At 45.2% G+C, this 27,779-nt stretch overlaps 1 protein-coding gene and 1 long non-coding RNA gene across 12 annotated transcripts; one reads left to right on the plus strand and one right to left on the minus strand.

Moving 5' to 3' along the window:
- Nucleotides 1–1,607: 1,607 nt before the first annotated feature.
- STX16 (syntaxin 16) lies at nt 1,608–27,779 on the plus strand. Of its 11 annotated transcripts, none has more exons than XR_326704.3 (11): nt 1,609–2,431; nt 6,439–6,609; nt 10,223–10,234; nt 16,792–16,899; nt 17,513–17,653; nt 18,763–18,928; nt 19,958–20,049; nt 20,589–20,732; nt 21,466–21,652; nt 22,104–22,184; nt 24,909–27,779. XR_326704.3 is itself a non-coding variant. In XM_006049032.3 (9 exons), the coding sequence occupies exons 1-9, from the start codon at nt 2,351–2,353 to the stop codon at nt 25,011–25,013; spliced, it is 981 nt and encodes a 326-aa protein (XP_006049094.1). In that variant the 5' UTR covers nt 1,613–2,350; the 3' UTR covers nt 25,014–27,779. The 11 variants fall into 11 exon arrangements, 4 of the variants coding, with proteins under 4 accessions (XP_006049094.1, XP_006049095.1, XP_006049096.1 ...); XR_326707.3 differs by having other exon boundaries at nt 6,494–6,609; XR_326705.3 differs by having other exon boundaries at nt 2,344–2,482.
- Nucleotides 2,387–3,366, minus strand: LOC123329190. The gene is made up of 3 exons (XR_006544500.1): nt 3,269–3,366; nt 2,876–2,943; nt 2,387–2,560 (listed from the first exon to the last, which is right to left on the minus strand). It is a non-coding gene; the product is annotated as an uncharacterized LOC123329190 (long non-coding RNA).

Consider the following 27,779-nt stretch of genomic DNA (forward strand, 5'->3'; position numbering starts at 1 on the left):
GGACATTTCCCTCCCGAAGATATGTTTCACAGTAATTTTTCTTTACACAACAGATACACAGAAACGTTCTCCTTTAGAAAACAAAATTATATGTATGTATGTACAGGGTGCCGCCAGCGACACGGTGAAACCCGGCGGGACCCTCGCCCCGCGCCCCGCGGGTGCTACTGACATTCGCGCGCGGGTCTCCGCGCCGGCCCGGCTGCCGCCCTTTGTGAGCGCCGACACCGGCTTTGTGTTTCCCATGTTTGCTATCTTTCCTTTGCAAACTCGGCGCTTAGCACGGGGGAGACGCTCGGAAAATGCACGTGTGTGTGTGTAAAGTTTGTTTCATGCAGAAACAATTGCAGGGATCGGGCCGGTCCCGGGTGCCGGGGCGATTTTCCTTTGTTAAGACTACACTCTCGAGTGCGGCTCGGCGGCCCCACGGTGGTCCCGGCTCGACCCGGGAAGGGGAACCCGTTGCCGCCCCAGCCCCGAGCCCCTGGGGAGGGGCGGTTGCCCGACTCCACGACCCCGATCCACTCGGGCCCGCGCGCCCGGCCCAGGCTTTCTGGCTCGGGCTTCGGCCTCTGGGCGCTAGGGGCGGCGGGGAGGGAAGGTGACCTCGTACGGCCAGTAGGGTGGCCTCCTACGGCCCGTGGCGTGGCCCCGGGCAGGACACCCCGCAGGACTCGGGCCTCGCTCGCTGGGCGATAACCTGGCCCCCGCTTGCCGCGCTCGGGCTCGGGCGACTCGATTCCAACGCGCCCCGGCGCAGCCTCTGCCCAAATCCCGCCAACCCGAGTCCACAACCAAGTGCTGGGGTGGCGGAGGGCTCCCCGACCCAATTCCAGGGCGCGAAAGCGGGCTGGGGGTGCGGGGGGCGCGGGGCCCGGCTTGGCACACGGGCGCGCTGGCCCACTAGGCAGGGAGAAGTGGTTGGGGGCGGGGGGCTGTCAAAGTTTCGGGAACTTTTCCACTTGAGATTGTACAACCCTGCAGTGCCCCCTACAGAACGCGGCAGCCGGGCAGGTCCCCACGACCCCCTGACTGCGGGCGGCGGCACGGCCCAGGCGGCCTGCAACTCTAGCTGGAGCTTTTGCCTTTTTTTTTTTCCCCTTCTCCTGCTTGTTTTCCTGACACTTTTTTTTTTTTTCTTTCAGAATTGGGGAAAAAAAAAGAAAAAAGCGAGCGCGAGCCGCCGCCTGCAGTGGAGCGTGCTCGGCCTCCAAGAGGCAGTCGTCTCCAACTTTTCCTCTCCCGCCCCAACTCCGCGCGTCTCAAACTTCGGCTCTGCTGGAGCCCAAATCTGCCTGCCGCTCAACTCCACTCTAATAAGGGCGCCAAGGCCCCTGGCAGTTGTTTGCAACGTGGGGCCCACGTTCTCGAGGCTCAGGCCTGCCCGAAGGCCTGCTCTCAGCGCCTGGGCCCAGTTGGCAAGGGGGAACCTAGCGTCCCGGCTGCACCCCGGGAGAGGGCGGAGCGCTCCCGTGCCCCGGGGCAGGGGGGTAGGGATCTCCCGCGCCCGGAACGTTGCGAGCAAGGCTTGTGAACGTCGCAGGGGGGCACTCTCGAGAGACGGACAGGAAGAGGGCCAGGGGGGAACGCCAGAACCCGGGACCCACAGCACGGAAACGGCCCAGGGGCTGAGCAGAAGTCAGATCCCGGGATGGAGGGAGCCGAAGAAGAGTGAGGAGGCCGTGAAGGCAGGCTCTGCTGCCCTCCTGGAGGCCGGCAGCCTGCTGAGGCAGTGGAGGACCAGGCCACCCATAAAGGGAAGGGGTCAGGAGGTCGGGGCCCCGGCCTTATAGGGCTCAGACCAGGCCCCAGCAGGAAGCAGCAGGCGTTCAGGGCCCAGGCCTGGCTCGGTTGTCCAAAGGGGGGCCTCAAGCAGGCCTCTCAGGCCTCTGGAGGGCAAACTGAGCCAGAGGCAAGCCTGAAAGCACGGCCCAGACGCGTGTGAGCCAAGTCAGACATAGAAGGCTCGGGCCCTAGGGGGTGTCAGAGACTGATGTGGTAGGGGGCTTTCGAGTCTTCCAGTCCAAAGCCGGATTGGCCAGTTAGACGCTTGTAGATCCAAGGTTGGATTGGGGAGGGGTCTCTGGGAAGTTGGCTAGCAACGCAAGGATTGGGGGGATTTGAGTGCTTAGAGATCGGAGGCAGGCCCTGGGTAGGGGGAGTCAGACAATTGGAAAGCCGAGGTGTCATCTGGGGAGGGGTCTTTGCGCTTGGAGGAAGCACAGAGCAGCACCTGCTTGGCTGCAGGCCTGCGAAGGGGACCAGACCAGGCCAAGAGAAAGAAAGTGAATAAACCTGGACTCTTAAGTGGGCGGGGGGCCCCTGAGCTGGGGGTCACAAAGGGTGAGACATGGCCACGAGGCGTTTAACCGACGCTTTCTTGTTGTTGCGGAATAATTCCATCCAAAACCGGCAGCTGTTAGCCGAGCAAGTGAGTAGTCACACCACCTCCAGCCCTCTGCATTCACGTAGCATTGCTGCGGTGAGTCTCCAGGCGGCCTCCGACACACGCCCTGTGTGCACTGCGGCTCTGCCTGTCTGTCTGTCTGTGTCTGTCTCTCTGTTTAAAAAAGAAGATAAGACTAGCATGGAAGTGCGGGGTCTATTGGCTGGGGTCTGCGAGCTTCGATAACCCTGGCTGGGGAAGAAGCATCTAGATCCTGCTCCACCTCTGCCTTGCACGCTCTCTTCACTTCCGCATCCCTCTCCTTCCTCCCCCTTCCACCCCCCGGGTTGTCCCCGCGCGACCGGCGCCTCCAATTTACATATGTTTTAGCACTGAGATTTGGAGGCTTTTTTTCCTGAAGCCTTTTTGTTCCGTTTTGTTTTAAGCGCCCCCCCTCCTTCCCCCGTCCGCCCCCGCAGACAGCCTCACTTTGGTTCTGATGGTCGGTTTGCAGGCTGGCAGATCCAAATCCTTGCAAATGAACGATGCCCTCCTCCCTAGAGAGGAAGGAGTTGGGGTTTTTTTTTTTTTTTTTTGGTGGCTGGGGGGGGGGGGGGGGTTTAATGGCCTCGCAGCCCTCTGTGTGCCCGTGTTCTCTGTGAATAATTGCTTTGCTGTTTTTCATGGGGGTTCTTGTTTGTGAGGCTGTAAGGTGCTTGCTTCTTCGTTTTCTATTTCCCAGACAGGAAATTAAGCTTTTTCTTCCATAGGAACTTTTTAAAACGAACGTAATGTGTATGTGAAAATTAACCCCCCAAATAGCCCACGGTTTTGATTTAATTAACCTGAACCTTTCTTTAGCCCAGCTGTAGAATCTCTTACAGGGAGGGCCTGGAAGGATGACTGTTGTTTTCCTGTTTGTTTGTGATAAAGGGCTACTTTCCCCGTCCAAACCTCAGTCTCCTGCTCTGTTGAACAAGGAAGTGGGTGTAGATGGTCTAAACAAAGGGTGATGATGAGCTCTGGGTAGCCTAAATTGAAAAGTTATGATACTAATTTGTAATGGGGGGGCTCCTGCCTGTAGACAGGTTGGGTTTGAATAGAAGCAGCATTGGGGGGAGAGTAAAATCACTCCAAGACTGGATTCTTGGAGGTTATGCTTGACATAAGCAGTTTTGGGGCTCTCACACTTACTTCACCTGTTACGGATTATATTCTTTTTAAATTTTTTATGACTTGATCTAAATGCTTCACACCAAAAAATGGCCATCTGTCTTGATTATTGACAGAGCACCTACAAAGACAGTTTTTCCTTTTTGTTAATCACAAAAGAAAAATGTATTTGTCCATCTTGCTTATGTAGAAAAGCTATTGTAAACTGTGTGAACAGCTTTAGGAATAAAATCACAGTAAACTTAAATCAAAAAGCATAGAAAACAGGGACCAACTGAGTGTGTGTAGGTTTTCAGTTACTTGAGAATTTGAAGATTTTTTACATTTGTAAACTGAAAAAAAAAAAAAGGTATTATACTAAGTGCAAAATTGAAAACAGGCTAATTCCAGCGCTAATTTTGAAAAGAATTTTCTGAAATAAACTAAGAAATAGGGAGTAGAAATTCAGTGGGGAAAAAAACAATCCTTAGTGGAACCTTAGTTTTGCTAAGATGTAAAAATTCCATGTTCTTCAAATGGCTTGATTTTATGCTACCTTGAAAGGAAAAAAAAACAACTAGAACTCATGTTAATATTTCTAAAATATTAGTTTTTAACTGATTTTAAAACGTTTGCTTTAAAATTTTTAATCATATAACGTTCAAATACACTACACCATAGGATAACGTGAGGCTTTTTTGTTGTCGTTGTTAACCATTTGGTCAGACAGTTTAAAAACCTGATGTCCAAGCCGGCAGCTTTTTAAAAGTGCATCTCTAAGTAAAACCTATTTTTTAAATGGATTTCTTAGGCAATTTTAAATATATATATAAACTAAGTCATATAATTTAAAATATATAGCTCATGTGTACAAGTTGGAAAAACAGATATGTCAGAAAATGTACAGGTATATTTAGCTAACTCAGACATTTTCTCAAAAATAGATTTCTAAGTCAAACTAAAAATACATACCTAATTCAGAACACTAAAAAATATTTTCTACATAATATACCATTGAAAATTTTACATATATTGGTTTGACTATTTAAAAATTTTCTCAAATGCTTATAAAAATCAGATCTTTTAAAATATCCTTATTAAAAAATCCTTGTAGTCAATTCAGATTATCTGAAAATAGGTTTTGCAATTAAACAAACATAGTTTGCCTAATTTAGAATTAAATAAGTCACATGTTTATATATTTTTATCGTGTGCATTAAAAATACATGGCATGTCATAGATTTCTGAAGTGTTTAGGGGTAAATTATTATATTTTCAGCTTGCTTGCAATTAATTCTACAGAAACCATTTCTGCATTTACACACAGAAATAAATATGGCAAGACAGCATGACTACATAGAGGGTACAATATTTTTCAGCTTTTCTGCAAGCTGAAAAAATGTTGTAAACATTTTGGGGGAAAAGCCGTGTCTAACACAATTTTTAAAAACTTTATTAAATAATATTTTTAACTGCATATCTAGCTCATACAAATTTAAAAACGTCGTTTCTGAGTTGTAAATTTTCAAAATCTTGTAGCAAATCAAAATTAATGCTGTCAAATTTGACTGGGTTTTAGGTGATATTAAGAAATTAATTAAAATTCAATAAATTTATTAGACTTATTAGTGAGATCTACTGAAATGTTTACTATTGAAATGTCCAAATATCACTTACTTTATATATTTAATCATAATCCCCCCCACACACAAAGGAAACAAATAAGGCAGAGTGTTACTTACTAATTGTTAAGTCTACTGATGAGTATTTCAGGGGAGGCTGTTTCATTTTACATACTTTTCTGGGTGTTTGAAAAAGCATAAATAAAAACTTAAAAAATAAATACCTGTCATGTTGAAAACACAAGTAAGACAATTAAAATACAATTTGTATATATTTACTAAAACTCAGGTAATTAAAAAAGAAGTAACAAGGCTCTAGTGTCTAACTTAATTAAAAAATAAACTGAAATTTCTACTTTCTAGTTAGAAGAAAAGGCTGTAGAAGTTGATATTGGGGTGGGCAAATTATCTCACAATTAGAAATAGATCACATTAATTTTTTTCTTTTTTTTTTTCAGTTTTAAGCCTGAATTTTCACCTCATTTGGGTGAAAGCTGTGGAAATTGATTGTAAAGTGGCATTTGTGCATGAATGTATATATGACACACCTCAAAACAAAGCTCACATAAAACTGTATTCTTCAGAAAAATTAAACAGGCTTTTTTTTTTTTTTACATCCCTGTTGGAGGAAAAAACTAGAAGTTGGTGGTTGAGGGTGGTGTGGTTCATTGTGTGCACCTATAAATGCACACTAAAACAGGTTTTTGCATGCTTCAGGCAAATATGTCACAGCTAAGCAGGAATTGAAGGAGGATATGCAGTGACAAAACAAAGTCCCAAGGGCCAGGGGGGACCTAAAGGTCATTTGACCCAACATCCCCTCTGTGATAACCCCTCTGCCTGCTTGCCTTGACTGCATTCTGTGATGGGGATAGGAAATTCCAGCAGGCGTCACCCCCACCTCAATTACTACCAAAAAGCGCTTGCCTCCGTGAACCCCATCTGTCAGTGTCTTGCATCCTGTGATCCCTGGCCCTGGCCCCCGGCCCCTAGGGTCTGACACAGGAAGCCCTTTCCTCCTCCTGCAGGACAGATAACCCTGCAGCTTGCTTGTGCCCGGGACCTTTCTCTAGCTCAGCAGTCCTGGCTCAGGCAGGGAGGTTAAGTTTCTTGCCTATGCATGAAGTCTAGTTTTCTGGTTTTTTCCTGTGGGCATTTTAAAGTTCAGCGCCCAGAACTGAACAAAATTCTACTTAATTGTGGTCTCCATTGTGTTGATATTAGTAAAACTAATTGTGAAAGGCCAGGGGTTTGATTTTTTTTTTTTTTTTTTTTTAGACTCTCAGCAAAATGCAGCTGTTGCCATTTCCCATTCATTCTGCTTTGGCCTCAGTTTCAGATGCCCCATCACGGTTGTGCCTCAGGGCAGCATGAAATACAGGGAAGAGCACTGGACTCCAAACCTGGGGATTTAGGGCCAAGTCACACTCTGGCTGGCTCAGAATGCAGGTCTCTGGGCAAGCTTTTAATCTCTTCTGACATCTTTTGCCTGATTTGTAAATTGAGGGTTTGAGTTAGGGGAGATTTCTAGTAAGTAGTCCTGTGGATTCAGCAGTGCTTTCTCAAATTCTCTTTTAATGCATTGTTTCTCCTAACCAAGCCTTGCAGTCTTAGCTTTAATTTGAAAAGGAGGAAATCATAGTCAACAGCATTGCCCTGTCCACCAGCCAGATGTTACCGCAAAAATCCTCAAAAGTAGCTCCAGTACTGTGGAGAAGTAGCTTTGACATTCCATCTGCCAAGTGCAGGTTTTAAGGCAACACCTCATTCAAAAAGTTACAGGCAGCTTAGCTTTAGGAAGCTAAGAATTTATAGTGTTAAATAGTCACTCAAAAAAAAAAAATGTGTAAAGTCTTAAACGAATGACAGGTAGATGCTAGGTTGCTCTTCTGATCTGATGAGGTGTTATGTGGCCTGTGTGATTCCCTTTCATCCCTGGAAACAGATCTTATGAGGGGACTTGAGCTACTTTGCCTAATCTATTCTCTGCTTTAAAATAATACACGATCTATAAATGGAAGCTGAAGTTAATTGGTCTTAGATTAGTTTGAAAGTAGCACATTATTTTTAATAAAATACATGGTGTGTTTTGTGGGGGAAGACTGAAGGTTAAATATGTTTATAAGAAATCTGAAGTCCTTCTTCAGTCTTGACAGTGATACTAGCCCAAGATTTATTGAGCGCTCACTATGTGCCTGGCTTGGGGCTTGTCCTTCTGCACGTGTAGCCTCACTTAGTCCTCATAGAGCTCCATCACACAGGTGCTGCTGTTTTTTTCTCTTGATACAGATCCAGAAACTGAGGTTTCAAGGAGTTAGGAAACTTGCTCAGTGGTGCCCACCGGACGAGCCAGGGAGCTGGGATAGGAACGCAGGCAGGCCTGGCTCTGAGCCTCTGCTACCTAGTGGGCCACAGGCGTGCTGGCAGCTTTTCCCAGACATGTGCTGCAGGTCCCGGAGAAAGGAGGAACCCATTTAAAAGAATATATATACACACATATATACATATATATTTTTTTTACTATAACATCTTTCTTTATCTCACTTTACAATCACGCCAGTCCATTTTAACTTGCACATTGAAGATTCTAAGTTTTAGTCCATGCCGAGTCTGTTGGAAAATTAGTCCCCTGTCTTTAGAATCCAAATATGAAATCATTGTATATTTCTCTTTAGATCTATTTGCTTTTCTGCTTCTAAAGATTCCATTTGAGCAGAGAGGCTTACTTGAGCATAAGGGTACTTTGTTGGATGAAAGTGAAGCAAACTTTTATTTTGGCAGTAACGGAAATAAAGTAAATATCACTATAGCATAGACCTGTATTTCCAACTCATTTTGCTCAACTTTTCCAGACTTCCTGAGTAAACACAGATGGGTTTCCACTTATTTTTCAGTTTTATGTAGAAAGTTCTTTAGACCTTAAATTCCACATGCTACTTGGAGTTTTCAGTATTTGCTTGATTGCACGCCATTGGCAGGTCAGAAGCCTAGATTTAGACATTATAAAGATTTAGAAGGTGATGATGTGTAGTATCGTGTTTTTCTTTGGCTCTGTTTTGGTTTTTCCTGATGGTAATTCTAAATGTTTTAATTCAGGTCTTGACAAAGTTTCCTGGTGAATTGGTGGCAGGGGGAGTTTCGAAACCTGCTAATTTTAAGTAGCAAAGTCGGAGGGATTGATGCGCTTCAAAAAGATGATCTCCTGAATCTAGTTCCTGATGTGGTAGTAGCTGCCTATCACTAGTAACTCCCTGAAGAGCTGGTAAAAGTAGAGAGGCTGGAAGGTGGGGTAGAAAGAGGCCTGAACACCTGGGTCTGTCTGAATCTCAGCCCTGTGCCTTTGGGGAAATGAATTTATATATTCTAAAACTTGATTTTCTTATTTGTAAAAGAAAAAAAGAAAAATATACCCAAGATTCTGATTTCACCTCTTGTCAACTAATAATTGCAGAAACTGAGAGATCAGGCTGTGTGCTTCATTAATAATCCAAGAGGCCAGGCTCCTGTGCAGCAGAGATCTTAACCAGGGTTTGCAGTAATATTTTATCCAAAGATTAGACGCCAAGGAACCCCTGCAAAATGGGTAGATGTGCAGGTTGAGATACCGAATTAGAGGTTTTGCCCTGTGTCTTGTATTACTAATAAAAACACCTCAATGCTTTCGTGCTGAAATGTTAGCTTTTTTTTTTAAAAAAAGGAGGTTTTTCTTTTATTAAAGTAAAAGGTAATTAAATCAGATTTCCATTTGACACTATCTCCTCTATTAGCATCTTATAGAACTACTGTCATGGCAGGGTATACACAGAAATACAGTTCTTGCTCTCATGGCAAATTGTAGAAGGAATGAAGGGGCCTTTCAGCTTCCTATAATGTCAGCTAATTGAATTTTTACACGGAGGAATGTTGTGTGGTTACACTGTTATTACTGTCACTGTTTAATAGTATTTTGGCCCTGATAGACCAGTTTCATTTGCACTATTAATTTTTAAATAAGGAAGTTATGTTTTTTTATTTTCTAAATTTACTGCTCAGGATAAAAAAAAAATCAACACAGTTGATTATTGAAATTCACCACTAAGTATTTCAGTGATCAATACTGTTAAAAAAAAAAAGGACCTATTTGTTCACATTATCTACCATTAGTAAAGATCTGTTCAGAAAATAGAGTTCCACGTTGATTGTAAAAAGATCCTTTCCTTTTAAATTGAAACTTAATCTTCTGCCTGCCGATGCTTCTTCCTTTCTGCTCCTCTTAAAAAAAAAAACTCCCCTTTTTGTTTTGTTTTACTTTTTTAAATAATAGCCTTATAATAACAGTGTGCCTCCTAGACTTATAATATATGCCAAGCAAATGGGGAGAGTTTTTCTTTTCTTGTACCACCTGTGTCTCTCTCCGGGGACAAGTGGTTTCTCGGCTTGCTTATTGCCACGGAGGAAGCCGTGTCTGCGGGATTTAATTTGCAGAGCCCTTACATATGTGGTCACTCAAATATCATCTGAATACAGCCATAGACAATTCTTGTGGGCTGTTCACGTTCTGATTTTGCTGCATTTGCAGTGCTGATTTACGTGCTAAAATTTACTTTTATTTGACACAGTGAAATTATGTTTTAGCTTTGCTCTCTTATCTTCCTAAGGGAAATTTAGAATATTGTATATGCTATTTGACATTTGTGAAATAGAAATACCATTATATTTTATTGCATTTAAAACAAGTATGTTTTATTTGTTTCTATTGTATTTTAATTTTTACAGCTGTTTATTGTTTGATTCCTACCTCTCTTACCAGAACAAGCACAGTAAATGAAAGTAAAAAACACAGTAAATTAAATATTGATATAGCTTTTTTTTTAAAGCAAGAATTAGAAGGGGGAGATTTTTTAAAAGCTTTGATTAGTAGATCTGTATTTTTAGTCAACTTTAGAGTTGCTTGAAATCTCAGTGTTTTCTCAACTGACCATCCCTTATCTGTCTGTCTGTCTGTCCGTCCCCATCCTTTGTTTTTTTTTGCCCCCCGCTGTCCCTAACTGGATGGGCTGATGGCAACAACATATCTCTTCAGGAGCTGGATGAGGTATTGTGTTTTCAATATTTTTGACTGTCAGTATATACAATTAATGCCTGTTTCTCTTGAAATCTTTGGTTATATGTAAAATGCTAACAGAGTTTACACATATTTTAGCATTTGTCATGATTACTTCTCCTTGTTGTGTTTTACAGTTTAATCCTTAGGATTCATTTACTGTGTTTTCACACCAGGTGAATTGACGATTTAGAGAAGGGCTTGGTAACAGTATCTGCTACTCTTGGGAAAGTGTCTCAACTCTGGAGGCAGTAAAGGTTGAACGCGTTCTCCCACTTAAAATCAGCCAGATTGTTTTCAGATGATGCACGAAGCTCCCTTGGCTCCCCAGGCTGTGCAGGGGTGTCGTGGGGGCGGGGTGGTGGTGGTGCAGGAGGACGTGATGTCTGGCAGAAGCCCTCAGGAAGCCGGCCCCAGAGCCACCAGACCTGTTGAGCTGTCTGCTGAGGTGTCACTGGTATGGAGCTAGTGACCCTTGGGTCGTGCTGGCTGACTAATGGTTACGTGGCCCCCTTCCTAGCAGCACGATTTTGGCCTTTTCATTACTTATTAGCAATTCTCCCGGAAGATGGAGAGGGTACGTGTTCACAGCACTTTATTCCAGTCATGCTAATAAAGCGTGGAGGAAAAAAGAGATTGAACTGTGATGGTTGGCTTTGTGTTTTCTATTATCTGTTTCAGCCAGGAAGGGGTTGGAAATACTTTTCCTCAGGATATACGTTTTGAAAAGGGCCCTTTTAAAATTGGGGGTGGGAGGGTGTCCTTGGCTTTTGTTTTAATTTGGAAGTATGAACTGTGAGGTGGGGTTAGACCCACTCACTGTCTTTGAAACCAGTGGGTCCCTTACTTGTTGGTAATAACTGCAGATGGGACACAGCCTGAAGACCCTTCCTGGGGAGCTGGTTGCCTGAAGTGTGCAGCCTCACTTGCTCCCTGTGCTGCGCCTGTGAGAGGCTCCAGCCTGTCTCAGGCCTGCGGGGCAGTGAGCTCCCAGATGCAAGGCCACGTGGGAAGAAGCCTGATGTATAATGATGGATACTGCAATTCCCACTCTTTTTAAAAAAAATTATTTATGTTTTATTTATTTATTTTTTTTTTTTTTTTAAGAAAAATAACTCACATTCAGGCTTGTGAGTACTTGGGAGATTTTTGAAAAGAGACACAAGAAGCTGTTGACAATGGATAACTTCCAGGAAGTCTGGGGTGGAAGGGAAACTGCCAGCCCTTTTCTTAGGTCGGGCAGATAGTTTTAAACCATGCGCGTCTATTGCTTGAGTCATTAAGAACCAATTAGTATTGAAAACCAAACCCATCCATCTAGGAATGGGTGCTGCCCTTACTGAATGGTTTGGAAACGTGGAACCTGTGGCCCCCAAAAAAAAGTGTGCCCTGGTTGGGGTTGAGGGGGGCGGTGCTGGGAAACAGTCACAGTGGCCTAAGTTTGAACACTTCTCCCACTCGGCTCATCAGGGTCATCTTTCCTGAGGGCTCCGCCGTCTGAACCTATTTCCAGGCTCTCCTACTTCCTCTTCAGGCAGCAAGTTCCAGACACTGGCTCCCCCCGCCCCACCCCAAGTTCTCTCTGCCACATTCTGGAGCAGAGACCCAGAGTGAGAGCCACCTTTCCGGCCACATGCCCCGAGGCCCAGCCTGTCCATTCTGGGGCCGCATGGCCCCTCAGCCCGCCATCCGCTCACTTCCCCTTCTTGTCCTTCATCCAGAATCAGCACATCAGTTACGAAGTGAATTGTACATGACGTGTCTTATATTTACTTCATTAATTCATTGCATTTAGTGTTGACTCACGCACTTAATTATGAGTGTGTGTTTATTACGACTGCGTGCCCGGTGCAGAGAAAGAAGCGGGGCCGTGTTGTGAACAGCGTCCAGAGTCCCAGCTTTGCCAGGGTGCATTCGGGCTTCCAGTTGCCCCCGACGTGGGTCAGATGGAGGCCATCCCTGTGTCGGTGAGGCCCAAGCACGCTGTCCTGACTGTGTCATGGTGGCCACATGGGTTTGTCATTTCTCCTTCTCAAATCACCTTGAAAATCAGCTGTACCCTGGGGATACCAGGCTCTGTTCTTCTCCAGAAACAAGTAAGGGGTGCCCCGGGAGAACACCACCCCCGTCACTCTCCTGGCCTTGATCTCATCTACTCCCCACCTATGACAGAGTCATCTCCCAAATTGTTGGCTTTTTAAATTCATAGAAGGAATGATTTTTAAAATTACAAGATGTAAGCATCAGGTTCCCAAACCACATAGCCTGGGAAGGGCAGGGTGAAGTGGCTGGAGCGTGGGGCCAGCCAGCATGGGCTGCTCCCTGGTCCCCCTGCTGGGGGCAGCATTGAGAAGGGAAGCCTCAGCCCCTTGGTATCGGTGTTTGAGGAACAGGGCGCCGTCTTCTCTGCAGGTCTGTCTTGGGCTGAAAGTGGGGGTTCAGTCCATAACCTATGATGCGTGCAGTTGTTGCTTCCTACTTTTTTTTTTTTTTTAAGTTTGTTTATGAGAGTTGAGGGGGGGGAAGGAAGGTTAGTGAACCTAGCAACATTTTGTCTGGGTGGTGTGGTTGTCAGAATTTTTAATTCTGTATTTTTTGCACACATAAAGAAATGACTATCTTGAACATTTATTGTTTCATAATCAGAAAAGGTAAACACTATTTTAAAACGATCACAGATCAGAAAGAAAAAACTGTGGTGCTGATAGCCCAACTCTTTTATATAACATGCTTCTTCACTTCCTCCAAGGAAGGAGGTTTCTTCAGCCTTAAATGTCTGTTAGCCATTTGAGCACAGTGACTTGACTACACCATGTACGTGCCCACCTTGTCTCAGGTGGAAACCAGAGCCGCCAGGCGGTGTTTGCCAACTTCCTGTCTGGACTTGCCGCAAACGATCCAGAATTGTCAGTACTGGTTCTTATTACCAGTGCATTATGACTGAACTTAGTTTATTTTTTTTTTAGATGAGTGTGCATGTGTGTGTGGATATATTTGACTTTTCTAATCTCTCCAGAGGCTTTGCATAGCCTTAATCTTATGGAACACTAAATCAGACTTCTCATAAAGGTCGGGTTTTATAAGAGGAAGAAGGCTGTATAGTTGGAACAGCAAGATTTATAAGACAGTGTCGTGCGTGCGTGTGTGTGTGTGTGTGTGTGTGTGTGTGTGTTTTCTGTCCATAGATCAAGCACTTGTCCGTGCTGTCTGGTGTTCTTTAAAGGGACAGTTGTCGATGTCTGAAGTGGACCAAGGGCATAGATAACTTTGATGAACTCAACAAGAAGCCAGTGGGCGTGCCATTGTGAGCAACCATTGGAATTTTCCTGCACTGATGCAGTTGAGCTGGGTGACTCTGGGGTGGGGTCACACACCCTATAGTTCTTAGAAGTCATGAGTTACAAATAAGAATTCTTAAATTCTTAATTCTCAGGAGTACAATTTTATTTATATATTATTTTGTTATTCAAAAAACATGGAAATTTTTTTTTTTTTTTTTACTTCAGAAGCATAAGTTCATTTAGAAAAGCTTTAGTGACCATCATCGTCTCTTCATTGGGGGGACATGGAATGGAAGAGCAGCAAGTAAAGTGAGTGAAAAACCTGACAGCTTTTTAAGGCCTGAGTTGACTTGGATGGCAGCTTGGAAACAGACATATTTTGGATCTTAAAAATGAGAAAACGTTGAAATGGGAAGTGAGGTTTCTGAAGTTGAAAGGGTGATTGTTTTGCATTTAAAATGTATTTTTTTAATGTTCATCTTTGTTCCCAGTTTTAATTGACGGTTACCTTCCGTTAGATTTTTCCCTTCCTAAAACAGTCTATTTTTTTTTAAAAATGGTACATACTGTGATACGTATTAAAAGCTGATTCCAATCAAATAAATGACACGTTTCTTGTAAGGCTGCCTTTCTTAATCATGATAAACTCTTGCTATAGATGGTATCATAAAGGGGACAAATTATTCCCTGTTTAAAGTTTTTAGTCTTAGAGAATCAGCTATTCTGTCTCATTGGCACAATCCTGATACAGCCTGTGGGAAAGCTGGGGCTGGCTAGCTGGGGAGTCATCTCTCCCCTTGGTCCCCAGCAAGCTTCCTTGGGACGCCTGAAGAGGGTGTGTGTGTGCGCTCTTTTACCTGCATTTTTGGGGGGCACAGGTCTATTATGTAAAACCAAGTACTGCTTAAAAAAGAGTTGAATCCACTTCAACTGACTTCATATGTGATTTATAAAAATTTCTCACTTGTTTCAGAGAAATTGATAGTAGTTACTACTGTGCAGATAAACTTAGGTAAACCCTCTGTATCTTTTTTGGTTTAGTGTATTTTGGTTAACAGTCACAACAGTACAAAATTGTGAGTTTAGCATCTCTTAATAAAACAAATGACTACCATCATTTTACTGAGAAATGGTGTAACAGGAACAGGCAGTGTGTTAGATGACCAGCTGGCGCAGTGGAAACTCAGTGACCCACAGATGTCGCTTTGTGGGAACAGCTGGAGGTTTAAGTTCTGCTCCAGGTAGGCAGCAGCTCTGTGTCCAGTGCCTGCTGTCCAGCCAGCAGGTGCTGGGTGCTGGTCTATGGTTGGTCCCTTTTGGTTTGGTCATTGTGCCCACTCCAAGACTGCACAGCTCTCGGTGGCTTTGGGGGCAGTTTTGAGGAGTACACAGCTGTGTGTGGGGTGGGGGGCTGTGTCTGCAGAACTCGAGAGAGGCCAGTGTGTCCATGCCTCTGTGCTCAGCCGAGCCTATCCTGTGGTCCCTGGTGTTGCTGGTGGGAAATGGATCCGAGGACTGTGTCTTGTGTTGTTGCTGTTTGAAGGTGAGGGCTTGTTATCCTGATAACATTTTCTTAGCAAATTGCAGTTGTATTTCATGGGCCTGCCAAAGTGATTGGCAGCTGGTGGGGTGACTGGGGCTTCCGGAGTCAGCCAACCCAGGTTTTAATCTTTCACATAATAGCTTTGTGACCTTGGGCAAGCTAGTTAACTTTTCTGGGTTTCAATTTCCTCATTTATAGATTGGAATAATAGCCCCTAGCTCACCTAGCTTGTGTGAGGGTTAAAATAATAAAAGGAAGGTAAAATTCCTATTAGTGAACTCTTAAAAACAAACAAGGTGGCTGTGGTTGAGAATTACACAGCACAGACGCAGAGCCCCGATAGCGCAGGTGGGGTGACGCACCATTTGTTCAGGACCTGAAATGACACTGGCCCTGCAGGGTCCACGCCACTGCGGAAGGCGCTGGGCCTGATTACGATTCATATGCCCAGGGAGCACTGCTGGGGCGGCTGGTCCCTTCAGCGTGGTCATTGCGTCAGACGCCCCCCCTGAGCCAGTAGGGGCAGCGCCTCCCCCGCTGTGACAGAGCCCGATGCAAGACTCCAGTGTGCTTTTAGGAATTTTGCTGTAATCTCCCTGTTCCGGGTTTAGGGCTTGTTGCCTGAAGAATTCTTTTAATGTAGGCTTTTCCTTGTGTGATTTTTTTTTTTTTTTTACCCCCTTTTATCCTCATCTGAGTATGTTAAAAATTTTGCCTTGTTCCTTTATTGTTAGAAGAAAAAAAAAACTATTTGCTGAATGAGTGAAAAAATAAATTTAGATAAATGCAGGGAGTGGTGAAGAAAAGCAGTATACATTCTCTACCCGGTTCTGCAGTGCGATTTAGAAAACGTACAAAGTCCTACCTGTAGCAGACTTCTATATGCTGTTTTCCATTATTTCCTGATCATCATTTGCATCTTTTGAAACTGGCGTTATAAATTCTGAACTCTGGAGGGGTACCTCAAGATCCTTTCAGCTGTTCACTGCCTCCAGGCAAGAGAACAGTTTAACCACACCAAACCTGTGATTTCCCTCCCATTCTTAAAAGCTTTCCAAGGCAGTGTATTACATAGGTAAAATAAACAAGTACTACGGAGATCATTTGAAAATAAGGGAAAATGTTGCCTGTGGACATTTAAACAAAGAAAGGGAGTGACAGTGTAAGATTTCCTTGAGATTTTAAGGATTGCTTTTGCCAAATGGTAGATAATTTGCGGACTGTTTTAGGCAGCTCTTTCACACGTTTTAAACCTGGTTAATGATCTTGTGACTAAGATAACTGGATCAGCCCTATTTACGAAATAAGCTAAGTGTCTGTAAGTAAACCTTGAAATGTTTGCATTCGTTCCATTTATAGCCTAGAATATTTTCTTTTTTAATGTGTCTGATCAAATGAATTGCTGAGTTTCATGCCACCCCATCATAGTACAATACTAAGGTTTTTCTTTTAAGGATCTCTTGTTGACTTTTTCGTTACATTTTCATAGCCAGATCAAGTCAAATTCATATTCACAAGTATGTCCAAGGAAATTAGGAAGTGGTGCGTGGAGGTAGGAAAACAGTTCCATATCCTAGCAGTATCGAAAGCAAGTTTGTAATCCAGGCAAGTGCATTTGCTCCTGTATTTCTGTGTCTTAGTGAGCGACATTTAAAAGGGAGTAAGAGTGTGCTTGTCTGGACTGAATTTGAATAATTTTTTAATGTCCCTTTATTTCTTTGTAGCTCGCTGATGATCGCATGGCTCTGGTGTCAGGCATTAGCTTGGACCCAGAAGCCGCAATTGGTGTGACAAAGCGGTCCCCTCCTAAATGGGTGGATGGAGTGGATGAAGTAAGTGGAATGTTCGTTTCACACTCTCTTATTTATTGAGGTAATTATGACATTAACATGTTTTAAGGTATCTGCCATAAAGATTGATTTGGCTGCACTTGAATGCATGTCCTTGTAAGTGTGTTGGCTTTAGAATTATTCAGGTCACACACCACAAGAAAGGTGTGTATGTCTGTGGGCATGCTTGTGATTTTGGTTTTAGTAGTAACTGGTGGCTCAGTGGTAAAGAATCTGCCTGCCAATGCAGGAGACTCGGGTTTGATCCCTGGGTTGGGAAGATTAACCCCTGGAGAAGGAAATGGATATCCACACCAGTGTTCTTTCCTGGGAGATCCCATGGACAGCGGAGCCTGGCACGCTACAGTCCATGGGTCACAAAAGAGTCGGACCTGTCTTAGTGACTAAACAACACCCGAATTACAGAAAGAAACTGAAGAACTGTGTAACCAGAAAGAGTGGTATTTGAATGTCTGGTGGTTTGAATTAAAGGTTGCTCAGTCAACTATGAATTGGCTGAAGACTGAGCTCCATACTCTTGCGTGTAGCTGGTTGTCTCAGAGGCAGCCAGACACTTGGAGGGAGAGAGTAGAGCTCTGGGATTTCATTTGTTTAGATACAGTATGATGTTGGGCGGATTAAACAGAAGATGAAGGAGTTAGCCAGCCTTCATGACCAGCACTTAAACCGACCTACCCTGGATGACAGCAGCGAGCAGGAGCATGCCATTGAGATAACCACACAGGAGATCACCCAGGTGAGCAGGAAAGGGGTCCTCAGGTGGGAACTTGGTCTCCCGGCCTCCTCACCCTCTCAAAAGCCGGCCCACGGTACAGTGCTAAATGAGGCCTAGAGTTTCGCTTCCCAGCTTGAAGTTCACAGAGGGATCCAGGAGGCCCTGAGCTCCTCCAGGTTTCAGCATCTGCACTCCTTGTCCTGCAGGAGTGGGGACTGTTTTTTGATTGTTCTTAAATACTACTGTGGATTGATCTGAAAATTAAATTCAGAGCATTATTGAGTTCAATCATTTGATTTTAAGATGTGTAACTTCTATTGTATACTAGTTTGCAAATTTTTTTCTTGTTAAAGGGTAGTTGTAATTGAACAGATGGGGAACAGTTGCCCAGACTGAATCTCTTGATATCCCAGAGAAACTCAGCCTCCTGGAAGTGTCTCTTGTAAAATGTTAAACTTGAGTAATTTTAAAATAATGTGACTCAGGACTTCCCTGATGGTCCAGTGGTTAAAAATCCGCCTTGCAACACAGGGGACACAGGTTCCATCCCTGGTTGGGGGAGCTAAGATCCCACATGCCCCCTTGCCAAAAAAAAAAACAAAAACATAAAGCAGGAATGATATTGTAACAAACTCAATAAAGACTTTTTTTAAAAGATACTTTAAAAATCTTAAAAAAACAGTGTGACTAGTCTATAAACAAGCAGTTACATTTTTCATTTGTTTACACCTCCTGGGTTGCTGCTGCACAGAGATGGGGCATGATGCGTGGGGAAGCCCTGGTGGGGCGTTAAGAGCATTTGGGTCCTGGCTTTTAGCGATTAACAGTAATATGATTCTCATTTAACTTCTCATTAACTTCTCAGACCCCAGTGTTCTCGTCTGTAAAATGGAAATGATAATAATAACACCTGCCTCTTAGTTAGGGTGGCTGTCGGGATTAAATGAGAAGGCTGTGAGGAGCAGTGCACACGCATGTGCACACGCAGCATCTGTTCAGGTCTGGCTCAGCTCCGATTTCCTAGCCATCCTCAGCGCCAGCCTGTGCTGCCAGAGCCCCTGTGTGTCTCACTCCGGCATGCAGGCACCTCAGGGCCCCCGGCCCACTGTGAGCGCCCCCTGTCCTCCCAGCTCTTCCATAGGTGTCAGCGTGCGGTGCAGGCGCTGCCCAGCCGGGCCCGCCGGGCCTGCTCGGAGCAGGAGGAGCGGCTCCTCCGAAACGTGGTGGCCTCGCTGGCCCAGGCCCTGCAGGAGCTGTCCACCAGCTTCCGGCACGCACAGTCCAGCTACCTCCGACGTGAGTGTCCACCCGCACCAGGCTCTCAAGTGACGAGCGTCCCAGCGCTCAGGTCACAGGACAACTCTGTGTTTTGTGTCCTCTTCTGCTGGTTCTCCGTTTTGTCCTTTGCTTTTCATGGTTAGCCTTTGCATATCCTCTTACTTCGTGGGGTAGAAAGTAGCTCTTTCTGCCCCCAGTGGTAGCCACATCCAAGTTGAGGCCACCCCATGGGGCATTGACAGTCCTCCTCTAAAACAACAAAAGAGAAACTTACTCTTTTGTCAAGTTTAAAGTATTCGAAAATCAATCTAGCATATTGAAAACATGTAGTTTTCTACGTGTTAGGCTTGCGGGAGCTGCTGATAAATGGGTAAAAATAGTTGTAATCATGTTGAAGCTTTATATTTGCCTATCTGTCTAAACACCTTACTTGGGAATAGTTAAAGCAGACACATTCTCTCCCAGCCTCCCTTCCTTCCCAAATAGTGCAAAGTCAGGTTTCAGCTACATCCTCATTCAGAGCACCCATAAACTGGCTTTTTCTGTATTGCCATTGTAATCAATGATATCCCCATAGGCTCCCCCAAAAGCTAGTTCTCCCTCCTGACAACTGGCATATTTGTGTTTGTGCTTTCATTTTACTACTTCTAAAATTTGATTAGGGCCACTTGGAATTCTTAGCAGAGATACTTTTAGAGAGAAATACTTAATGTTTTAAATGTTTTTAACAGCAGCTGAATGTTTCTGCTTCACTTAGAGAGTTTCAGATGATGGTGTTGCAGTGCCATTACCTGGCATCCAGTGAATTGTTCACACTTGCAGTGTGATTTCTGTCCTAAGTAACCCCGAATGCTTGCCTGCTGTTGCATGGTTGTGGTCCTTTACTGTCCCCCGTCTCTGCTGGAGGTGAGCAGGGCTTCTTCTAAAGTGGCCAAGAATGTCTCCGTTTTGACTGTTGAGTTTTACTCTAGATGCCCCCTTTTAATGGTGGAACAGTAACCAGAATGGTTTCCATATTCAAGTAAAGTGAATTCCTATCCACGATAGGCATGAAGAATCGAGAGGAAAGATCCCAGCATTTTTTTGCTACATCAGTACCGCTGATGGACGATGGCGAGGATAATACTCTGTATGACCGGGTACGTGTCAGGGCCACAGACCCACCTGCTGCTCGTGTGCGCTCTGCTGTTTCCTTCTCTTTGTGGACCTTTAGCTTCCCTGAGACACAGCTGGATTGGCACTGCGTGGCGTGCACATCCATCCAGTGCTTTCAGCTGGTGGGAGAACAGTCATGGGGGCCATACTGTTTCTTCCTTTCTAAAGACTGCATGGAGACCTTGTCAGGTGCCTTCCAGAACCTTCTAGAAAGCAGTCTGCACACCCCACTCCCAGGAAGAACCCTGAGACATGCAGGCTTCTCCCTGGTGCTTTTGCCACTTGGCTCTGGGGCAGCTGCCGACAAGGGGTTCTCTGTGTCCCCCGCTTTGGCCGGTGGTGCTTTAGAGCCCGCTGATTCAGGGAGATCTTTCTTGTTAGGGAAAAATAAGTGCTTGTGTGTTGTGTGCTCTATAGAAATAGTTTCAAATTTTATTTTCTTTAAGTTATATCTAAAATGGTACACCATCACTTTCTTGGGAAGAGATCTCATGTGCACATTTCGTCCTTTTTGTTTGGCTAGGGCTTTACAGATGAGCAGCTAGTGCTGGTGGAGCAGAACACGCTGCTGGTGGAGGAGCGGGAGCGGGAGATTCGCCAGATCGTGCAGTCCATCTCCGACCTGAACGAGATATTTAGGGACCTGGGAGCCATGATCGTAGAACAGGTGTGTGTATTTACCTGCCTCGTCAGTGGGCTCTCCTGCCCTGATACCTCATTCTTCCCCAGGCTTTTCAATTCTGCACTTCTGTCAGGAAAGCAGTTGTAACCCATTCCTTCTGTGTATATACAGTGTGTGTGCTCAGTCATGTCCGACTCTTTGTGACCCCATGGACTGTAGCCTGCCACGCTCCTGTGTCCATGGGATTCTCCCAGGCAAGAATACGGGAGTGGGTTGCCGTTTCCTACTCCAGGGAATTTTTGCAACTCACTATGTATGTGTGTATGTATATATGCGTACAAATTATATGCAGACTGCTGTCATGCCCCATAAAAATACTAATAAACTATTTTTTAGATAAGAAACAGGTGTCCGTGACAGTGCTCACGTTCTCTGCCTCCATCCCAGGGCTGCTCCCAGGAGCACCCCGTGCCGGGAGCCTGGCTGGCTCTGCCAACGCTCAGCGGTGATTGTGACGATGGATAAGTTTTCCCATCTAATTTTGGCAGGTTATTGTGTAACGGCAACTGGAACCACTAGCCCTCAAGTAGAATTAGATTGTTTGTTCACTGTTACAATCTGATTAGGGTGTTTTATTATCTTGCCAATGGGGATTTGGGTCCTGATCCCCCGAAACCAGCTGCAGACTGGAGCAGACAAGGCTGTGGAAGATCTAGTTAGGTTAATTACTCCCGTGGCTCTCATGGAACTGTTCGTGCTGTCGTCTCTCCCAACGCAGCGCATTTCTGTTCAGAGCCCCATCCTGCCATGGAGCCTGGTGTTCTCTTCTTCCTGTTTGAACCCAGCAATTAAAAAATTACAAGCAAAACTCTCCTGGAGGCGAACGTGTGATTTTACATGGTGTGTTGGAGCTAGCCGTGTTTGCTCTGACCCATGGAGGCGTGTGGAGATGCTCAGACATGATAGTAAGTTTCCAGACCTCATTCTAATCAGGCCCGGCTTAACTGGCCTTCTCTGCTTCCTTGAACCTGTGAGTTTAAGCCACAGATGGGCACAGAAGCAAGCCCTTCACCACTCAGAGCCTGTTTCCACTGAACCATATATTTCTTAAAGCCCCAGTAAGCCTGAATATGGAGTATCCTGTAGTGGCTAAACCCAAAAAAGAAACCTCAATTTGTCAGTATTTTCTTCTCATGAGCTGGGCTTTCCTGCAGCTAACGGCGGCACTCTGCCACTGAGTACCTCACTCTGCTTGGTGATGGACTCCAGAGCTGACAGGGTGTCCCTTTACCCCACAGTCAAGTAGAACAGATAATCCCATGGATGCCAATGCCTGCAATCTGCATCTCTCGTTTCTGAAGCTCCATTTTCCCAGTTGCGCTTGTTGATTGTCTGTGACTGTCATTTATCACCCAGGGTACCGTCCTCGATAGAATCGACTATAATGTTGAGCAGTCCTGTATCAAAACTGAAGACGGCTTGAAACAGCTCCACAAGGTAATGGCATATCTTTCAGTAGCTGAGAATTTGAAGAATTGTTTTCCCATATCAAGAATTCATACGAGGCTTGTCTTCTGTCTTAACTGTCCCCAGCACTTTTGTCTGTCATCAGCTCGAGATGGGGCTGTGAAAATGCAGCCTGTCGTATTATTCAGAGCCCACCATGGGGGCTGTGGCCATTTCCCTGCAGTTAGTGAATCCCAGTGCACCCCACATGCAGAGTTGAAGTTACTGAGAACCCCTTTCTGTGACAGGAAACTCTGAAAGAGTCGGGGTTTTCTTCCTTTTAGAAAATATTTTATTCCTTGGCTAGGCCCTCTTGTTTTAGGGAATCGATTTGAGTGGGTATTTGTTAAAATCAGTGTTGTGCATTCTGTCTGCTGGTAGCTGCTGACTCAGGCCTCCCTTGTTGTGATACTTTTCTGATGAATTGCTGGTGGGGATTCATTCTGGAGAAGATAAAAATCTAATTTTCTCTTTTAATTACCACAGTATATCTGTGTACCACCTTGAGGAGAGAGTAGTCTGTTGAAGTGAGAGTATTAGCTTTCTCATTCTTTGCTAATAATCCGATGGCTGTCTCCAGAATGTTTTTCATGATATTTGTTAAAAATAAACGGAAAACATACTTAAAAATCTTGTAATCAACCACGAGAAACACGTATGTACACTGCTGAGTGACTCTCATATATAATTGACTGCATGTTTTCTTCAGAAGGAATGAGGAATACTTCACAGATGAAATAAATTCTGTCCATCTCCTCATGGACAGCAGTACTCCTAGCCATGTGTAATGGTCATTTTCTCAATTCACTAATGTACTTTGTCATCTCTCTGAGACCAGTCGCTTCCTGTGGGAGAGGTGACCGTACCTGGCCGTGGTGCCAGGTTTACGGAAGGTGAGGCCTCACACAGGTCTGACCAGGAACCCTCACCTTCCTCTTCTATATGCTTGTTACCACGTGCAGGGCAGGAGTGGGTTGGGACGCCAGCAGACACTGAGAAAGAGGAGGTCTGCCTTGTGGACATAGGAGGCTTTTTAATTTTTTTAAGCATTCGGTTCATTTGGTTGCCACATTTTATGTATTAAAAATGTGAAAGCTAACTTTAGTTTCTCACTCTGTAATATCTGGGCCTTCATATGCTGTTGAATTATGCATCGGTTTTGAAGTTTCTTAAATAAAAACTAGCAAAACATGTTTTGTAATACAACAGAGATAAAGGGGAAAAGCTTTCTCCACAGGGGTGTACATATCTAGTGGGAACTACAAAATTTGTTTAAGGTTTGACTTTATAAATCATTTTGAGAGGTTTTAAAGTGTATCACCTGGTGTCAGCTTCAGTGGTGGTTACTGACTACAAGAGTGAGCACGTACTGTCCTCTCTTTGGCTTGGCTGGCCATTGCCTTGGCGGTCAGCTCATCTGAGGCTGGCAGGGCCTTGGAGTCACTTCTTCCGATGGGTGAATGTGTCCTGAGGTTTCCTCCTGTGGATGAGTGGCCTGGTGGGTGGGCGGGCTCACTTAGGACACAGAGCTGCTGGTCAGAAGGTTGGTGGGGATGCAGAAGTGGGTGTGGGAGGCTGGACCTTCTGAGCAGGTGCTGCCCTCGAGCCGTCTCCTCGCTTTCGCTTTCACCTTCGCCCTCGCCTTTGCCATGAGGCAGTGCCGTCCACAGAAGTGTGGGGAGTGTGCTCTCCCCATGTGGTCAGGTGGGGAAGGCAGGGGCACCCCACTCCAGTACTCTTGCCTGGAAAATCCCATGGGTGGAGGGGGAGCCTGGTAGGCTGCAGTCATGGGGTCGCTAAGAGTCGGACATGACTGAGCGACTTCACTTTCACTTTTCACTTTCATGCATTGGAGAAGGAACTGGCAACCCACTCCAGTGTTCTTGCCTAGAGAATCCCAGGGATGGAGGAGCCTGGTGGGCTGCTGTCTGTGGGGTCCCACAGAGTCAGACATGACTGAAGTGACTTAGCAGCAGCAGCAGCATGTGGTCAGGGACACCTTCGCTACTCTCTCCTCCCCTCTCCTTTCTCTGAGTCACGTTTCTGCCAATAGGCGTGTGTCACTAGCCACACAGGATGACTCAGCTTGGGTGGGTTCTTTCTGCACCTGACCCCATGGGGCAGCTTTCCTGTTTCTGGTGGGTTGGTGGAAAAGTCTGTTTGGGTTTTCCTGTAGCATCTTATGGAAAAACCTGAATGAACTTTTTTGGCCAACTCAATACTTCCATGGATGAATTTCTTCTTGTTTGCAGACTCAGAGGAGGTAGAAGAGCTTCTCTGGGGCCCTCACTTCTCTCCCTTCTGGCTGGTGTCATTGGAGCCAGAAATTTGACTTCTCAATGAAGGAGCTGTGCATTCCTCCAAAGAACCATGTCTGGAAGTGAGAGGCTTCCATAGAAAGAGTGGGTCCTTGCGGTCAGTGGAGGGGGATGTAAGGAGAGGCAGGCTGTGTGGAGCTGAAGGCAGAGCCTTAGACTTCTCCCCCGGCCCTCAGGTGATGGTGGATCCCCAGCAGGTGCTTCGTGAAGCTTGTAGGTAGGGAACTCCGGGGTCATGGGAGTCAACTGAACTCTAGGAGTTAATGGCAGTGATTGTGATGATGGAGCCGGTGGCAGAGGTGTTGGGTGTGCAGGTACAGCCAGAAGCTAGGACCAGAAACGAGGCAGACTTGATTTTGGAGAAAATGATGACCCTTTCTCCTTCCTCTTTCTGTAGGCAGAGCAGTATCAGAAGAAGAACCGGAAGATGCTCGTGATCCTGATATTGCTCGTCATCATCATCGTCCTCACTGTTGTCCTCGTCGGCGTGAAGTCTCGCTGAGCGGCATCGGTCTGGTGTGTGCGGTGCGTGGACCCGGGCATGAGGCCCGGCACCCAGGGGCTCTGGCAGAGGTGCGGCCCCGGCCTAGCCGGGGTGGTGGCGGTCCCATGGACTCCTCGGCCCGGTCATGCTCACACGAGGGGAAGGGGCATCTGTTTTCCTTCATTGTCAAGACGTGAAGGACCTTGGATACTGCTGCGGAATAGAGATGAGTTCTCGCTTTGGTGGTTTTTTTTTGTTTTTTTTTTTTCCAGAAAGAAAATATCAGTTGAACGTTTACAGGCCTCGTCACGCTGTTGATGTATCATACCTGTATATGCTCTTTTTTTTTTAAGCAATCATGTTTGAGCAGCATGTTAAAAGAATTTTTGGAAAAAATTTTTTTAAACCATCTGGTTTTCAAGAAATTTGGTACCAGAAATTTATGGGTAGAGGCAAAATTGCCTCTTCATCTTTGTCTATGTATTTTCCAGTTGAAAACAAACTGAGAAGTCCTTTAAGAATTTATAATCCGTTCCCCATTAACTTAATTTAACTTTTCCATCACTGTTAATGATCAGAGTAACAAAGTGTGAAAAATAAGAAACTATCATTGATGTTAATTAACACATTTAGATGGGCCAGTTAAAACAGCTTCATAAGTTTAAATTAATTGTAAATGGAGTATTCCTCATCTCAGATTTGTGCACTGCATTTTCTCCTGTAAACCGAAAGGGGTTACTAAGCAGAACCAGCCAAATGCAAGAGTTGATGATTTGAAAGAACCTCACATTAAAAGGGCGCTCGGCAGTGTCGGAAAAGTCACCAGAGCTGGCCGGTATGTCCCCGTGCCCGTCCCCAGCCATCCTTGCTCAATCCATTACTTATATAATAACTACATAAAGACCTGTTCAAGCCAGACACCATTTAATGGACTGTGAATTTACATGGAGGCCATTCTAAATGGGTCACCCCATTTAGGATTAGTGGGTCTCAAATTATTAACCAAACATGACTCCATTTCAAAGTAAAATATTCCCCCAGTGGTTTGATTTATTGGCCCTTCCATTGCCATTGAACATGCCCAGAAGGTAGGCATATTCCTGCCGTTTGTGAAAATCTTGGCTCAGAAAACCCCTCATTTGTGTGAGCATGAACCGGGTCTCCAAAGCAGGACTTTGTTGTTCACTTACCTATTACAATATGGTGCTCAAACATATTCCTGGACCTGTGGAGTAGTGTGGAAAGTGATGATAACTTTGAAACCTGAAGTTGTTCGTGTTTTAACGGGTCTTGAGACACCAGTATAGTTTTAATGGTCTTTGTGTCATTTTTGATGGCTTTCCATTGTTTTTACCTCTTGTAAAATGTTTTAAAAGAGCATGACCTCATTAAGTGTGCTACGTTTTATTTGGACCAGTCACATAACCTGTCTCTCTAGAATTGACTTTGAAGTTATTTCCAGAAATTTAAACTCAAACCCCGAGATTCAAGTTGTCCAAACAGGTCATGTGCTTAAAACCCAGACCACTGCCCAGCCTTCCCATCCCAAGCGGTTCATGAAGCCGGGCAGTCCCTGGTTCCCTGTTCCTGACGTGGGCGTGGGGTGATCTAAAGGCATCCCTGGCATATCGGGAAGTAGCATGGCATTCCCTGACAGCTACTTACTAAGGAGGAAGGCCGGGAATGAGGTCCAGCCCCTCCTCAATTGCCCCTGAGATGGGGGGCTTTCTTGGTTCCTGAGAGCAGCTGTGGGCTCTTTAGCCTCAGTGGTTTTGAGCTCAGGGAGTCAAGCTGCTCCCAGGATGGGGGCTGTCCAGATGAGGGGCTCCCCTCCTAGACAGCCTGGGATGGTGTTAAGGGTTATTGTGGGTGGGAGCTTTTCCAGTGCTTAGGCTCACTGACTCTTGAAGGAACGTAATCCTTTAAGAAAGGATCACTATTTATTTGTATTTATTTTTAGTGAACAGGGTAATTAGTTGGATTTTTTACCCAATTCCTTTGGGTAAAATAATGAATCTGACTAGGGATGGCTTGAAGGATCCTGTTTGGGATCCGGACAGCTGCCCCCCTCTGACTGGATACCCAGCAGCACCAGCTGAAGCCCAGCCATCCGCTGCCATCACCGTGTCCCCAGGCCAGCAGCAGCTGGAGCACGTGTTCCAACTTGCCAGGCTCCACCAAACACTCCTGTTCTGTTGCCGCCTCTTGGGGACAGATCAACAGCAGGCGGGCTGGAAGGGGAGGTTAGTGATTAGTGTCCTGGCACCCAAGGGTCCTCCTCTCTCTCCTTGTCTCGCCTATGGCTCTGGTGGCAAAGGTGGCTCTTCCTGGCTCGGCCCTCGCTGCTGCCCGCTGTGACGTGGCCTGCGCGGCTCTGTTGACTGGGGCTGGAAGGGGACCCATCTTTCCCAAGATGGGGACTGAGCACTGCTGTCTCTTGTTTTATTAATTTGGGGTGGGGGAGGTGCTGACTTGCTGGCCCTGGGTGTGAAGCTGCGTTCATCTCGAACGAATTTACCACAGTCTCTGCTAATTGAGAGAGCATTATTTATTTGTTTTGACACAAGTGCTTTCAGTGTTTTATCCTAGCTAATGGCTTCTTAAAGGTAATAAAAACCTTCCAACCTAATTGGTCAGATAAGACTTTTGTGTGTGTGTGCTTAAATAAAGCAATTAGTGAAGCGCTTCTATCCAAAACAACTTTTTTTTTGTCCTTTTTAGAAAACTAATTTACTGTTACTGGAAACTTTTTGTACAATAAAGCAATCATCAGATTCAAGAACA

This window comes from Bubalus bubalis, chromosome 14 (assembly GCF_019923935.1).
Source record: "Bubalus bubalis isolate 160015118507 breed Murrah chromosome 14, NDDB_SH_1, whole genome shotgun sequence".
In the NCBI taxonomy this organism is placed as follows: domain Eukaryota; kingdom Metazoa; phylum Chordata; class Mammalia; order Artiodactyla; family Bovidae; genus Bubalus; species Bubalus bubalis.